Raw genomic sequence first — 16,471 nt, forward strand, 5'->3', positions numbered from 1 at the left:
AAAACATTAAAGTACCATCAGTGATGCCGGTAACGCGTTACTAAGTAACGCGTTATTCTAATTTGACCCCTTTTTTCAGTAACGAGTAATATAACGCGTTACTATTTCGAAACCAGTAATCAGATTAAAGTTACTTATCCAGGTCACTGTGCGTTACTATTTTTGTAATTTTCCTTAGTAAATACATATATTTATTTCTTCTTGCATCTCGGGGAGTGTGCGCGACAAGTCACGTTTTCAGCATGAGGTTCGCGTCACGTGTACCACGCACGCAGCGACACAAATGTAAACAACGTTGGAGGGAGGAGAGAGATGCGCTTTTTCTAGCTGGAAATACAGTCACTATTTTGAGTTTGTCTCAGCTAAAGATGGCAACATTAAGGTCCGTTGTAAACTGCTGGCGGTGACAGTGTTATCTACCTACAGAAACACTTCGTCAAATTTAAAAAAAACAAAAACAAAAACATTTGGATTCGCAGCACCGCACAATCAAACTTACAGAGCAAGTCACGCCAGGTGATGCGAAGCAGAGTGCAGGTTCCCCACCACAAAAGCAAAAGCTGGACTTCGTTGCAAAACCAGTAAGTGGGGGAGTTGAAGAAGTTGGTCGGGCACTTTGGTGTGGAGGAAATGCTGCGATTAAACACGGTTGATTCGCCTTCGTTTCAACCCGAGAGGTTTGAGAAGCTTCTGTTAATGATGTACAACCACTGGTTTTACTCGCCTCTCTCATTAACTCATAACATGGGATTAAACATAAGATAAAAAAATAAAAAATGTAGATTATGAATAGTAAGTTGTCACAGTGTTAACTGTTAAATATGTCAGGTCAAGAAATTTTATAGTCTATATTTAAAATTTTTATAAAGACAAGTATTTATGTTAAGTGAAGACAAGAAAGGCTGTCTTTATTTTATTTTTTATAAAAACAAGTATTTATGTTAAGTGAGGTGAAGAAAGACTTAAGTTGAGTCAAGAAAGACGGTTTTTTTTTTTTTGTAAAACATGTTTTTTTCAGGAAATAGTTTTTAAGTTAAACTTTAAATGACAGGAGATAGATTGTTGATGTTACTGTTAAAAATACACTTCCAATAAAGTGAATGTTGGCAAAACCGGTTATCATTTTTATGTTGAGGTCGTGTGTTTTTTTTATGTTGAGGTCGTTATGTTGAGGTGTGTTGTCGGCAACTGCTGAATGTAACTAATAAAAGTAACTTGTAAGTAACTTAGTTACTTTTAAAATCAAGTAACTTGTAAAGTAACTTAGTTACTTTTTCAAAGTAACTGTGGCAACACTGAGTACCATCACCTATAATGTATACACATCTTGCACTGTTATGCCATGCTGTTAAGGTTTCACTGCACTGATTTAAACAATTAATGGAGCACTTGATTGTTTTATCGGTCTGTTGTGTTGCAGGATTTACCTTTACTCCGCAAATACTCCTGAAAAGAGCCGGTGGAGTCCACGTCACACGGCCATTACTGTAGGCCTGCACGTGGACCTGTAGAGCTACATCGAACACGCCGTCATTACTGCACACACAAACACAAGATTAAGGGCAGATAAACTTGCATAGCTAAACCTAAACCTCCACATTGAGGAAATTTGAATGAATGAATGAATGAATGCCTTTATTGTCATTGCATTTAGTAGAATGAAATTATAGAGCCACTCTAATAAGGTGCATCATTATAACACATATACAATATATAAAACTCAGACAACATATACACACACACAAACTCATCATTTACCCCAAACCCTGACTAATCTTTCCTGCAAGCACACTCTAACCATCCATAGCATAACAAAAATAAAAATAAACACACAATTTACCCACTCTCTTGCTAAGTGGCTAAGGCTCAGGGTTCCCACACTTTGGTTAGCTTCAAATTGAAGGACCTTTCCAGGACCAATACTCTCAATTTTAAGAACTTAATGTGGGACACATGTGTTGCGTCAAATAAAAAACGTTGGGATACCATCGTAGTAGTGTTGTGCGAGCGTAAACGTCATGGCAACGTACACAACGTAACGCGTAAATGTGCGTAACTAACGTAAATGAAGAAAGCTAGTATGCATAGGCCACCAAGTGTTGGCGAAATAACACATTAGCGGACCGGAGGGAATAATATGGATTTTTTTCTGGAAAAATGTTTTGCACAAAATAAATTCAAGCACTTTCAAGGCTATTTATCTACTGTATGTTTATTTTCAAAACTTTCCAGGGCCTTGATTTTTTATTTATTTTTTTTTTTTTTCAGATTCACAAACTTTCAAGGATTTCAAGGACCCGTGGGAACCCGTAATAAATTGCTGAGTATTTTTTTTTTTTTTTTTTTAAGTTTAGCTTCATTTAGGACTGTTAATGCTTTAGGAAAGAAGCTAATCCTAAATCTACTAAGTCTTTGAATGGCAACACTACAACGTTTTTTAGTCCACATTAATAATATCAAAATCAAAATGAGAGTTTCTTTGGGTTTGGGGTATTCCAGAAAGTAGGTTATAAGATTACTCAAAGCAAGTGGATAACCTCAACTTTCAGTTCCAACACCTGAGGTAACTTTCAGGGTATACAAGGAGCCAAACCAACATATCTTCTGAACATCAGATGTTGAACACCCACTACCATCTGGCTGTAGTAAGACACTCAGTAGCTGCATTTCCATTCAAAGGGGTGATGAACTGAGAAATCAAATTTTCCTTGAAGAGGTCATCATATTATAAGAATATCCTGTAAGTTTCAGAACTGAAAACGTCCTTGTTAGTCCAATAAAAGCTTTTGTTGACACCAGCCTCTGAAAACGACTCGTTTTTCAAAGTGGGGAACTATGACGTCAAAGAGGATGAAACACCACCCCCGCAGAAGAACATCAACGCCTACTTCAACACGGCCAGTTTAGCCCCGCCCACCGATTTACGCATTACACGCATAGCTAAACAACATAGATTCCTACCTCGTGATGACAAACCGGATCGAGCTACCGAACAATACAGAATATTGTGGAAGAAGACAGTCGTTGCATAAGCGAATGAGTTGAAACTCATTATAATATGCAAAACTGTTATCCACTCACAGCAGTGGGCGTTTACTTCCAATTCTTCAGTGCGAGACGCCCATAAAAACCGAGCGTTTTTCAGGTAGGCTCACAACTTGGGTACAAAATAGCCTATTACTTACTCATTAAGATGTTTTTGAATGTAAAAACCAAGTGAACATAATAAGTTGACCTCAGACATCAATATAATAAAATTTAAAAAGCCAGTTCATAACCCTTTAAATTTAATTAGCTAATTATAAATACGCACATGGATACACGTCAATTTCGACGGTGTGTTTGGACAGAAGACGAGACTCATTAAACTCATTAAAGACAAAAGTAGCCCTTCACGGATATACCGGATTCTAACAAAGAAATGCCACAATTTATCAAGATCTCAAAGCAGATATGCGGTCCTCATACATGGCCGCTCGCAAGTATACGGGTCTTTCATGGTCATTAATGCTTGGATAACACGCCTGCGTCTCCTTCCAAAATAATGTCTGGTGCGGTGACTGAGATATTTAAACTAACATCCGTTGCCATGATTTTTTTAATGACTCACCGCGAGAGGAAAAAAAAATTACGTTTCAGTCGTACAACATCGGTAAATGGAAACACTTAATTTCGCAATAGTTTTTTTTATCGACATTTAGAAAATATCGGTAAAGTTTTTCGCAAATCTGAAATGGAAACTAGTGATCGACCGATATATCGGCCGATATTTGGCATTTTTAAAATATCGGCATTGGCCAGTCAGACTGATCTCATGAAGTAGCGCGTGTATGACACCCATTTTTGGCGAGCTATCAAGACGCATAATCGCTTTTCAGCGTGTTTATGAACGCCGTTGACTTAACGTTATTACTGTATATATAAATATATGACTTACCTCAACCCCGTCCCTAAACCTAACCGTCACTGGGGTTAATGGCATTTATGACTGTTACCTTACCATCCTAGGAAAAAAAAAAGATCGGTCCCCAGATGTAGATCTACATTTTGCTTCGTTTCGCGCGGATATTTGATGGCGTGTACATACACGCGGAATCACTCGGACGTTAATGGCGTAGACCATAGACTGTAAAAAAAGATGGACGACGCCCCTTCGCTCTTTTCCATCAGAGGGAACTGAAGCCGCCAGTGTCTCGATATGACGCTGACATCTTGGAACTTGAGTCTGCGCACTTGCGTGTTTCGGGACCAGTCATGCGCAGTCGTGAGCAGGAAGTAAAACCGCGAAATCAAGGCCGCGCCCTCATTCTCGCTGAATCAAACGCAAGCACACGCCCTGCACTTTCATTAAGTGTCGTCTGTCTGCTTCGTTCCTCTCCAATGATGTCTGCTGATCGCAGAACCTCGTTAAAATAAGGTAAATACAACTACTAACCACATAGTCAACATTATTAAAAAAAGTCCGCCGGTGCTTCAGTGACTACCTCGCACAGAAAACCTGTCAATCATGATGTCAGAGCACCGTTTTTATCATCACATAACAAACTAAAAACAAACTTACTTTAAAAACGAACACTTGAAATTACATCAACGTGATAGAAACTACAGTGAAACTATCTTTGGAAAAAGGATATGTGAAGTGTAATTTAATTGTTTAGTTGGTCTCGCGTCCCATTGAATAACATGGGGAGGCGGGGGTTATGAGCTATACTAGGACCGGTCACAGGGGGGCGATCGAGACATTTTGGCTTCACTTTTGAGGGCTTGTGCGGCACGCTTGGCGTAGACATACACGCATACACACGGATACTCGCGGATAACTCAAAATGCGTAGCGATAACACGCCACTTGACTCGAAAGTGACGTGTATATTTACGCAAAAGTCATGTTGCGCCAGTAAGTTTTTCAGATTGACCGATGTGTTGGAAGCGGGACTTTTATTTTGACGGCGGTGCAGACTTTTTTATGTTGACGACGGGCGGCGCTGAAAACACAGTGATCGTACAGCGCTCACTCACATTCTCCGTCTTCATTAGTTTACGCTCTCTCTCGGTCATATCTAATACTTTGTTTGACAGAACTGGGGCATTCAGAACTGGTAATCAAATAAAGTAAATGGTATGTAAAAAATAATGCGTTGGCTTTTATATTTTTTGCAAAAGAAAAGGCAAACAATCAGCCTAAAATCTTGTTCATCTACTTGTTGTTTATTGGGTGTATGTACCATTTTCATTTTGTCCTTTTTGGAGGTCGACAGGCAATTGTCATTGTCAGCTTAGAGTTAGTGAAATGTCACAGTCGAATTATGTTTTTTATGATATATTGTATGACTGCATCACATTAAGTAAGAGTAATCCCACAATTGAGATGGATTGACCATTTGAGCCCTTAAACCATACGGCAATGGTGTATAATCCTCATAGGACACAAAACAGGCATTTAAAGCTTCCCATCTATTACGGTAATGGTGCTGTGGGACTTCTAGATCTCCCTCATTGAACAGTGCGGGATGCCGTTTGTGTGTGTGTGTGTGTGTATGAATGCAGGACCATAGAGGCTTCTAGCAGACAGCAGTGTTGTTTAATTGGCTATAAAGCAGAGATGAATGAAGCAGGCCTGATATTTACACCAGCAGTGATGAGGGTCTACCTCAGCGAGAGGGAGAAAGTTATGTGTGTGCATGCATCTCTCGACAAGCTTCACAAGCGCTTTGATCATTTCTTTGTTATTTTTGCTGTTCTTGCAGAAACTCAACAAAGACTCTCTAAGATAATATGCCTGACACTAGGCTTTCTGAGATAATGTGCACACACACACACACACAAAACTCACTTGTTGATGAGAACAATATCAGGAAGCCACACTTTTGCAGACGGGATACGCAACACATCAAATCCCCCGTAATCTTTCGGGTTCCAGGAGAGGCGATAATCGTTCCACTCCTGCAAGAGCACAAAAGGTGTGTGTGTGTGTGTGTGTATAGAGAGATGAGGGTCATCATTGAAATTATAAGTACAACCAGTTCATCATTTAATCAAATGATCTGGCTTGTGTCATTAACTACACCAAATGCAATATCTCTGCACATTTGCATAATCTTTCATTTCGCATTCAAATTTATGCTATATTGATCCAAGTTATTATTATCAGAGTTTGTCTTGTGAGGTAACATGGTAATTTCAGTCCTCTAAATCAGTCATGATAGATGATACGGATAACTTTTCTTCGATGCAATGAATTTGAATTGCGCTCAAGACGTTATTTCTCAAAATGACACGCGGGAGTCGGAAGAAAGAAAACTTACCAAGTTCATAATAACAACAGTGTTCATCTCCTCATCTTTCATGTTCTAGGACACAAATAAAAAATAATTCAATAATTCAATTAGTGAATGCACATGTGTTTAGATCATCAAAATGAGAGTTTCGTTGGGTTTTACCATTACAACGTACAATATCTCGAGTGCCTGGCTGTGATCTGGCCGTAGGTATGAGTGTGATGTTGCTTTTATACAACAGCACAATAAACAAGTTGTTAATATTGAGCAAATCACATTTTAGACACAATACGGCCAGTTATTTCGTTTATTTTTACTCTACCAATCACAACAGTATGAAAGAAATATCAGCAATCCTGGAGCGACGCTTCCCGAACTGGCGGGTCTGTAACATTAACTCAAGAATGCCAATTTAAAGCAATTTCAACACTTTATACTACATTGGGTAAGGTATCATATTTTAACAAAAGCTTTTCTCAAGCCTTACCTCCATAGCAGGAGCTCTTGTGAATGTAAAAAACACTGCAACCATCTAGCACTCTATACACTTAGTTGTGGACACTTAAAGGGATACTTCACCTCTGGAAAGATGGATGTGTATTTAAAATGGGTCATTTATCTAGAAGAAATGTGAAATTGTTTTTGAATTTGGAGCTTTCTAGACTGAGAAAAGCCACAAAATGTATTTTTGGCTTATGTGGATGAAAGACAACAACTCCCAGAATGCACTTGCTTCGCTGCCCTAAGAGGCCACGCCTACCGGTAACAGAGCGCAGTAGTTAAACAACAAGTCTAGGCTACTAGTGAGTCTCCATGATGAGTTTGCCCGAAAATGTGTTTCGAGATCGCCCAAAATGTCTGGGATTCGGCTTTTGCGTTCTACAGTCGCCGTTCATCATGTTTACTGTGGCGAGCGGGACGAGTGAGTCTCCGCATGAAAGACCCACGACTGGCAGGTTAATTAAGAAATTAAATTAGATTGAATGGAGGATTTTAACTGTGACGAGATGACAGGTCAGTTTACAGTGACAGGATGCACGCGACTGAGCTGTCCGTTAAAGATGACGTGATAGTATAGCCGTTTCTCAATATGCGTTCTTGTCTGTACTTGTGTTCTTGTGGACTTGTGAAACGTCATCAGTCACTGCCCAAGTACCGTTCCAATTCAAAGTTCACATCTAGCCAAGTCCAGTTCGAATCCCAGGATGTGTTCTTGATCCGCCCCGTTTACCGAGGATGCATCAAGAGGTGACTTGTGCGGACTTGAGGTATCCCAGAATGCATCTCGCGTCAACCAGCAAGCGTCAATGGGAGAGGAGAAAATCCGTGAAATATCAAAATACTACTGTTATTGTGTCATGAAATTTAATTTTAAAGGGTTAGTTCACCCAAAAATGAAAATTAAGTCATTAATTACTCACCCCCATGCTGTACCAACCCCGTAAGACCTTCGTTCATCTTGAGAACACAAATAAAGATATTTTTGATTGAATCTGAGAGCTGGATCACTCTTCCATTGGCTTTCTAAGGGACTGGCTCTTGACGGCCCATAAAGTCATTAAAGAAAAGGTTTAAATATTCCATGTGACTACAGCGGCTCAATTATAAGTTTATCAAGCGACGAGACTACTTTTTGTGCGAAAAAACATAAATAACGGCTTTATTCGACTATTCTATTACTTCCTTATGGGCGCATGCGCGAGAACTGAGACGAGGACGTTCTCATTCGTCTACTTCTTGTTACCGGCTGCTCACCGCTTAGGAGTTTTACCGCCCCCTACCGTATAAGATGATAATAAGGCACACTGTCGTTTTTTGAGAAGATTAAAGGCTTTTAAGTGCACCTTGTAGTGCGGAAAATACGCTAATTGAAAAGCGTATGTACAGCGCGCATCTTCCTCTGCTTGTAAACAGAAAGTATTGCACTTCCAGCTATATCAGCACATCATCTTATACTGTAGGGGGCGGTAAAACTCCTAAGCGGTGAGCAGCCGGTAACAAGTCGAAGGAGAACGTCCTCGTCTCAGTTCTCGCGCATGCACCCATAAGGAAGTAATGGAATAGTCAAATAAAATCTTTATTTATGTTTTTTCGCACAAAAAGTAGTCGCGTCGCTTGATAAACTTATAATTGAGCCGCTGTAGGCACATGGAATATTTAAACCTTTTCTTTAATGACTTTATGGGCCGTCAAGAGCCAGTCCCTTAGGCAGTCTATGTAGGACTGATCCAGCTCTCAGATTCAATCAAAAATATCTTTATTTGTGTTCCGAAGATGAACGAAGGTCTTACGGGGTTGGAACAGCATGGGGGTGAGTAATTAATGACTTCATTTTCATTTTTGGGTGAACTAACCCTTTAAGAGTGTTTCAGGCGAGAATGTGGTTATTTAAATCTCAAATCTGTGGTTTATTTATAAAGATAGCACCTATTTCAAAAATGTATCTGACGTTTTTGGAGCTCTGACATGCAAGCTTTCACCGCTTCACAGCTTTTCCTCGGCTAATAAATATTTTTATTTATTTAATTTTTTTTACATGATCTTCACTTTATGAACAATAAAATAAAATGAACTCGTCTTTGTTTGTTAAATATCAATAAAGTTTCATATTTTTAAAATGAAAACAAAAAGATGTTCACTTTGTTATTAATATATGGAGTGAAGATAGTCATACGCCTGAACCACATGGCCAAATATGTTTAAGAGATTTTTTTAATGAAAAGAGGCAAAGTGGTGTTTCATAACAAATTTCGTTTTATTTTGGACGAAAAGAGGCAGAGTTGTAGCATATTCTGTTTTATTGTTGCCTAAAATATACATAAATATAACCAGTAGCCAGAGCGTGCTGAGTGACGCGATCAAGTACGCTCTGTTCCATTTGCAGAAGAACCGGACTTGCGTCCTCTCGTCCTCGGGAGTTCGTTCTCTTGAGTCGTACTTGGCAAGTCTGAACTACCAAGGACGCAAGTCCGAACTTTGCGTACTTGGTATTGAGAAACGGCTTATGTCCCAAAGCTTGCCTACTCTTTTACTACACGCTCAAAAGTATGTACTTTTTCTTCACACAAGAGTACATACTTTTCTCTATTTCTCCCGAGCAGCTGTGTATATATATATATATATACTAATATAAACTAAATAAATATCTTTTTTACAACAGATATGAACCAAATGAATCAACTACAGAATGAATCACTGAGCTAACTTAAGCTGGACTATCACAGTATTTTCTTCTAGATCTGAAAGAAAATTAGCTGCATTATTATCCTGTTAGCTGCTTTGAAACAATCTGTACTGTAAAAGCGCAACTGACATGTTTCCTAGGCGGTTGATACACAAATGGGAGCGTTTAGAAGAAAAACATTGAGCATGATATCTATAATGAACTATCCTCTGCCACTGAGATGCGTTTAAACTAAGCCAAATAATGGGAACACGGTCTCGAATGGGAGAAGGGGGTGATGGGAAATGTTTATCAGACAAGGGAAAGATCTGAGACTCAATGTTAGATCAGTACACAGTCCTGAATGCTATTTAAAACTAGCGTAGGAATGTCAGCTGTCAGTACACAGCACAGACAGTGGGGGGGAAGGGTCACACACACTAACACTCACATATATATACACTTCATATGATTAATATGCATGCAATGCCTTAAATGTGAGGATGCCTCCAGCGATACATGAATAATATCTCTAAGTTTTGGACACACATTTGGTAGTTTGAACAAACTGGCCCATGAAGCTTGTAGAGAAGGTAATGTTCCTTTCTGATCTGAGTAATAAAAAAAACATTAATAAGTGCAAATGTGTGTGTGCACTGTTATCCGAGACCAGGTTATTAAATCCCTGTGTTAGGAAGTGAAGGATCCCATGACCTGATTCACATACCAAATCCACACACTGAACAGCTGAACCAACCATCAGACCTGCTTTAAACTAGCCTTTATCATGAGCCTACAAAGAACGGGAGAGCTTTTCCTTTGGCTAATTTATCCTACCTCTAATTAATTGTGCTTTGTAAAGTGGTCATTTTATATGATTTAATTTTTATGAGGATCGTAACCAGTCATATTTTTCCCACACTCCGTGGGTGTGTTTTTTGCTGACGTGCCTTTAATAAATACATGTGAAAATGTGTTCGACTCGCCGTTTGAAAAGTAACCAAGAAGGTCCAATTAAGTCTTTTTAAAGACCTTTTTAAGACCAAGTAAAGAAAATGTAAGGAATAAATTAAAGAAAACACGATACATCAATATGTCCTCTAAATGCAGATGCAAAGTTGTATCAATCCATTTAGCAAAGAAGCACGTTTTCATAACTCATTGACAGATGTTTGTTCTTGTTCAAATTTTTAAGACCTAATTTTTACATGTTCATCACAAAAATGGATCTTGATTTAAAGATGTTTAGATATTTGTATTAGAAAACTGGACAAAAATATAATTTGTGTATGGTCGAATTAAGACGATTTTAAGACCCGCAGAACCCCCGGATAAAATTATGAGCCTTTCAGTCAGACAATCAGCACTTTTTCGCCATTCAACTACTACTAATAATCATTATTAACATTATTTGTATAGCACCTTTCATTCAAGAAATTCAGATTAAAGTGCTTCACAATAAAAAAGCACTACAATAAGTAGCAAGTAATTCACAGTAAAAAAAATACCCTAATCAATATAACATAAGATTAAACTCAAAACAAATTAATTTCTATAGCGTTTTTTACAACACTCATTATTTCAAAGCACCACTTTTTTAAAATCCAAAATCCACTTTTTTAGCCCTTTAATGCATTTTGTTGTATATTTGGAGTGTTTATAAGTACAGAAAAGTCAGCTTCAGTAGAGTTAGCTTCAGTAGAGTTAGCTTCAGTAGTAAAGTTAACTTCAGTAACAAAGTTAGCTTCAGTAAAGTTAACTTCAGTAGAATTAGCTTCAGTAAAGTTAGCTTCAGTAGAGTTAGCTTCAGTAGAGTTAGCTTCGGTAGAGTTAGCTTCTGTAGAGTCAGCTTCTGTAGAGTCAGCTTCAGTAAAGTTAGCTTCAGTAGAGTTAGCTTCAGTAAAGTTAGCTTCTGTAGAGTCAGCTTCTGTAGAGTCAGCTTCAGTAAAGTCAGCTTCAGTAGAGTTAGCTTCAGTAAAGTTAGCTTCTGTAGAGTCAGCTTCTGTAGAGTCAGCTTCAGTAAAGTCAGCTTCAGTAGAGTTAGCTTCAGTAGTAAAGTTAACTTCAGTAACAAAGTTAGCTTCAGTAGAATTAGCTTCAGTAAAGTTAGCTTCAGTAGAATTAGCTTCAGTAAAGTTAGCTTCAGTAGAGTTAGCTTCGGTAGAGTTAGCTTCAGAGTCAGCTTCTGTAGAGTCAGCTTCAGAAAAGTTAGCTTCAGTAATAAAGTTAGCTTCAGTAAAGTTAGCTTCAGTAGAGCTAGCTTCAGCAAAGTTAGCTTCAGTAGTAAAGTTAACTTCAGTAACAAAGTTAGCTTCAGTAAAGTTAGCTTCAGTAGAGCTAGCTTCAGCAAAGTTAGCTTCAGTAGTAAAGTTAACTTCAGTAACAAAGTTAGCTTCAGTAAAGTTAACTTCAGTAGAGTTAGCTTCAGTAAAGTTAGCTTCAGTAGAGTTAGCTTCGGTAGAGTTAGCTTTGGTAGAGTTAGCTTCGGTAGAGTTAGCTTCAGTAATAAAGTTAGCTTCAGTAAAGTCAGCTTCAGTAGAGTTAGCTTCAGCAAAGTTAGCTTCAGTAGTAAAGTTAACTTCAGTAATAAAGTTAGCTTCAGTAAAGTTAGCTTCAGTAGAGTTAGCTTCAGTAGAGTTAGCTTCGGTAGAGTTAGCTTCTGTAGAGTCAGCTTCTGTAGAGTCAGCTTCAGTAAAGTTAGCTTCAGTAGAGTTAGCTTCAGTAAAGTTAGCTTCTGTAGAGTCAGCTTCTGTAGAGTCAGCTTCAGTAAAGTCAGCTTCAGTAGAGTTAGCTTCAGTAAAGTTAGCTTCTGTAGAGTCAGCTTCTGTAGAGTCAGCTTCAGTAAAGTCAGCTTCAGTAGAGTTAGCTTCAGTAGTAAAGTTAACTTCAGTAACAAAGTTAGCTTCAGTAGAATTAGCTTCAGTAAAGTTAGCTTCAGTAGAATTAGCTTCAGTAAAGTTAGCTTCAGTAGAGCTAGCTTCGGTAGAGTTAGCTTCAGAGTCAGCTTCTGTAGAGTCAGCTTCAGAAAAGTTAGCTTCAGTAATAAAGTTAGCTTCAGTAAAGTTAGCTTCAGTAGAGCTAGCTTCAGCAAAGTTAGCTTCAGTAGTAAAGTTAACTTCAGTAACAAAGTTAGCTTCAGTAAAGTTAGCTTCAGTAGAGCTAGCTTCAGCAAAGTTAGCTTCAGTAGTAAAGTTAACTTCAGTAACAAAGTTAGCTTCAGTAAAGTTAACTTCAGTAGAGTTAGCTTCAGTAAAGTTAGCTTCAGTAGAGTTAGCTTCGGTAGAGTTAGCTTTGGTAGAGTTAGCTTCGGTAGAGTTAGCTTCAGAGTCAGCTTCTGTAGAGTTAGCTTCAGTAATAAAGTTAGCTTCAGTAAAGTCAGCTTCAGTAGAGTTAGCTTCAGCAAAGTTAGCTTCAGTAGTAAAGTTAACTTCAGTAATAAAGTTAGCTTCAGTAGAGTTAGCTTCAGTAAAGTTGGCTTCAGTAGAGTTAGCTTCGGTAGTAGGGTTGCCGCGGTGAGGAAAATTTCCCACCGGTTAATCGACGTGTGACAACACCGGTAATCCCGGTGTCACCGTGGAGGGCAGGGCAGGGGGGTTAAATAGCTTTTAAATGCGTGCGCGTTATACTTTCACTTTCGAAATAAGCGTCAATTGCTTGAATGGACAAAAAAAAAAAACTCGCTGATAATAAAACTTTTATTTATAGACAGAACTTTTATTAGCATAACGAACGAATAAAAATAACCCCATGCATAGGCTGAAAAAAGTGAAAATCGGCAAACTGTGGGCCCAAACAAATAAGAACCATAAAACGTTTATTAACGAATAAGAAAATAAAATAGGCCTAAATAAATTACACAAAGTTTAAACGAGATAAAACCAATTAAAAAGAGACGAATATAAAATAAAAACTTCAAAACGGACCTTAGCCTACATAAATGACATACTTTCACTTTCGAAATAAGCGTCAATTGCAATTCAGCGTCAATTGCTGGAATGGACAAAAAAAAAAAACAAACTCGCTGACAATAAACTTTTATTTAGACAGCACTTTTATTAGGATAATAAACGAATAAAATATAGACAGAACTTTTATTAGCATAACGAACGAATAAAAATAACCCCATGCATAGGCTGAAAAAAGTGAAAATCGGCAAACTGTGGGCCCAAAAAAAATAAAACGTTTATTAACGAATAAGAAAACAAAATAGGCCTAAATAAATTAAACAAAGTTTAAATAAGATAAAACCAAATAAAAAGAGACGAATATAAAATAAAAACTTTAAAAAGGACCTTAGCCTACATAAATGACTGCACTCTAAAAAAAAGTAAAACACTATAAATTGGCATTTATTAACATTAATATACTGTATATTGGCCAAAATATTGCCAAACAGGCGCTTTTGCATTGTGTTTTGACACCAAATCTTCCGCCATTATCTTGCTTTTCTGTAATTTCTCGTCTCCACACGCGCTAAATGGAATCCTGATGCTTGCTGATCTGTGACGTGACGGCACGCGTTGCGCAGTTCATTTTTAATTATAATGCTCTCTTCAGAACTAAATAATTGAAAATTATTACTTTTAATTAATTCAAATAAATATTTTAGCAAAAACGAATACTTTAAAAAAAAAATGTCAAGACATCGCGGTGTCACGGTGGGAAAGTGATGTCACCGGTGATGGGGCTTAAAACCGGTAACACCGTCAACACCGTCTATCGCGGCAAGCCTATTCGGTAGAGACCCGCAGAACCCCCCGGATAAAATTATGAGCCTTTCAGTCAGACAATCACCACTTTTTCGCCATTCAACTACTACTAATAATCATTATTAACATTATTTGTATAGCACCTTTCATTCAAGAAATTCAGATTAAAGTGCTTCACAATAAAAAAGCACTACAATAAGTACCAAGTAATTCACATTAAAAAAATACCCTAATCAATATAACATAAGCTTAAACTCAAGACAAATTAATTTCTATAGCGTTTTTTACAACACTCATTATTTCAAAGAACCACTTTTTTAAAATCCAAAATCTACTTTTTTAGCCCTTTAATGCATTTTGTTGTATATTTGGAGTGTTTATAAGTACAGAAAAGATGAAATTATTCTCTTCAGGTGCTTCGTAGGCGTGGCCTCCTAGGGCAGCGAAGCAAGTGCATTCTGGGAGTTGTTGTCTTTCATCTTTTCATCCATCAAAATACATTTTCTGGCTTTTCTCAGTCTAGAAAGCTTCAAAAATAATTTCACATTTCTTCTAAATAAACGACCCATTTTAAAAACACATTCATCTTTCCACAGGTGAAGTATCACTTTAAGTTCCATAAATATGTGTGTTTGCATCTCATACCAGGCTGACGAATGCTGAAAGGGTCATGCCTATCCTTACGACGACCTTTTCCTCCGGGCTTCTTGCAGGCCGGACTTTAACGTTGTATGAAGAAAACAGTTTCTTCATCAGCTTGGCTTCTGTTTCTGCTGCACCTAGGAGAGATGATGTCTTTCAGGAAGATAGAGCAGTACAACTCTCTTCTGCACTTACGCTGCGTTCACACTGCGAGCCTTGGCCGATCAATTCCGACTGTAGTCACATGATCAGATTCGGGCAACAATTACCAGCAATCTGAACCTCCTGAGGGTACGGTGTTTACACGACAACTATATGCTTAAATCGGAGAAGTTTCCTTTGTTTTCCGTGAACAGACGACACCATCGTAAAAACGATTTTCATTCACACTGATCCGCGGAAAACGACCAAAAACTTTGTATTCTGCTGCCAGGCCGTTAGATGGCGATGAAACACTATAGATTAAACATGTAATAGAGAGCCTAAGCCCCGCCCCTTCTGGCTCACGGGACCTTATTTCGTAAAAACTATGTATGGTCGTCAATGGCGAGAGACAACTTATGTTTTTATTCCGTCTGAACTGTGCCCTGAATTACACGTATGATGTTTGTCAATTTAAAAGATAATCCTGAAAGTCAAGAAAGTCGCAGTTTGTCATGAAACGGAAGAGTAACAATTCGTTTTATGTGAAAATCGCTCGATGAACTACATCTCCCGGGAAGCAAAACAATGAGTGAGATCCGCTGGTCGTGTGTGCGCAGTCTGGCACAAAACACTCAGGCATGACGGCGTAACGTTACGGTTATAACTTAAGACTATAGAAACAATGACAGACGTTAGCTTCAGCAAAGTTAGCTTCAGTAGAGTTAGCTTCAGCAAAGTTAGCTTCAGTAGAGTTAGCTTCAGTAGTAAAGTTAGCTTCAGTAGAGTTAGCTTCAGTAGAGTTAGCTTCAGTAGAGTTAGCTTCAGTAATAAAGTTAGCTTCAGTAAAGTCAGCTTCAGTAGAGTTAGCTTCAGCAAAGTTAGCTTCAGTAGTAAAGTTAGCTTCAGTAGAGTTAACTTCAGTAGTAAAGTTAGCTTCAGTAGAGTTAGCTTCAGTAGAGTAAGATTCAGCAAAGTTAGCTTCAGTAATAAAGTTAGCTTCAGTAAAGTTAGCTTCAGTAGAGTTAGCTTCAGTAGAGTAAGCTTCAGTAGAGTAAGCTTCAGCAAAGTTAGCTTCAGTAATAAAGTTAGCTTCAGTAAAGTCAGCTTCAGTAGAGTTAGCTTCAGCAAAGTTAGCTTCAGTAGTAAAGTTAGCTTCAGTAATAAAGTTAGCTTCAGTAAAGTTAACTTCAGTAGAGTTAGCTTCAGTAGAGTTAGCTTCAGTAGTAAAGTTAGCTTCAGTAATAAAGTTAGCTTCAGTAAAGTTAACTTCAGTAGAGTTAGCTTCGGTAGAGTTAGCTTCGGTAGAGTAAGCTTCGGTAGAGTCAGCTTCGGTAGAGTCAGCTTCGGTAGAGTCAGCTTCAGTAGAGTTAGCTTCAGTAGAGTAAGATTCAGCAAAGTTAGCTTCAGTAATAAAGTTAGCTTCAGTAAAGTTAGCTTCAGTAGAGTTAGCTTCAGTAGAGTTAGCTTCAGTAGAGTAAGCTTCAGTAGAGTAAGCTTCAGCAAAGTTAGCTTCAGTAATAAAGTTAGCTTCAGTAA

The 16,471-nt window shown here is 38.1% G+C and overlaps 1 protein-coding gene across 1 annotated transcript in view; it reads right to left on the bottom strand.

Moving 5' to 3' along the window:
• chrnb1 (cholinergic receptor nicotinic beta 1 subunit) overlaps positions 1-16,471 on the bottom strand; it is a 43,728-nt gene that overhangs the window by 24,777 nt on the left and 2,480 nt on the right. The window contains exons 2-5 of the mRNA XM_089131046.1: positions 14,795-14,928; positions 6,305-6,349; positions 5,833-5,942; positions 1,428-1,536 (exon numbers count right to left, since the gene is read on the bottom strand). Of these exons, the coding sequence (XP_088987172.1) occupies positions 1,428-1,536; positions 5,833-5,942; positions 6,305-6,349; positions 14,795-14,928 (398 nt within the window). The remainder of the gene's footprint in view (positions 1-1,427; positions 1,537-5,832; positions 5,943-6,304; positions 6,350-14,794; positions 14,929-16,471) is intronic.

Source organism: Pimephales promelas, chromosome 1, assembly GCF_988280905.1.
Source record: "Pimephales promelas chromosome 1, fPimPro1.hap1.1, whole genome shotgun sequence".
Taxonomy (NCBI): domain Eukaryota; kingdom Metazoa; phylum Chordata; class Actinopteri; order Cypriniformes; family Leuciscidae; genus Pimephales; species Pimephales promelas.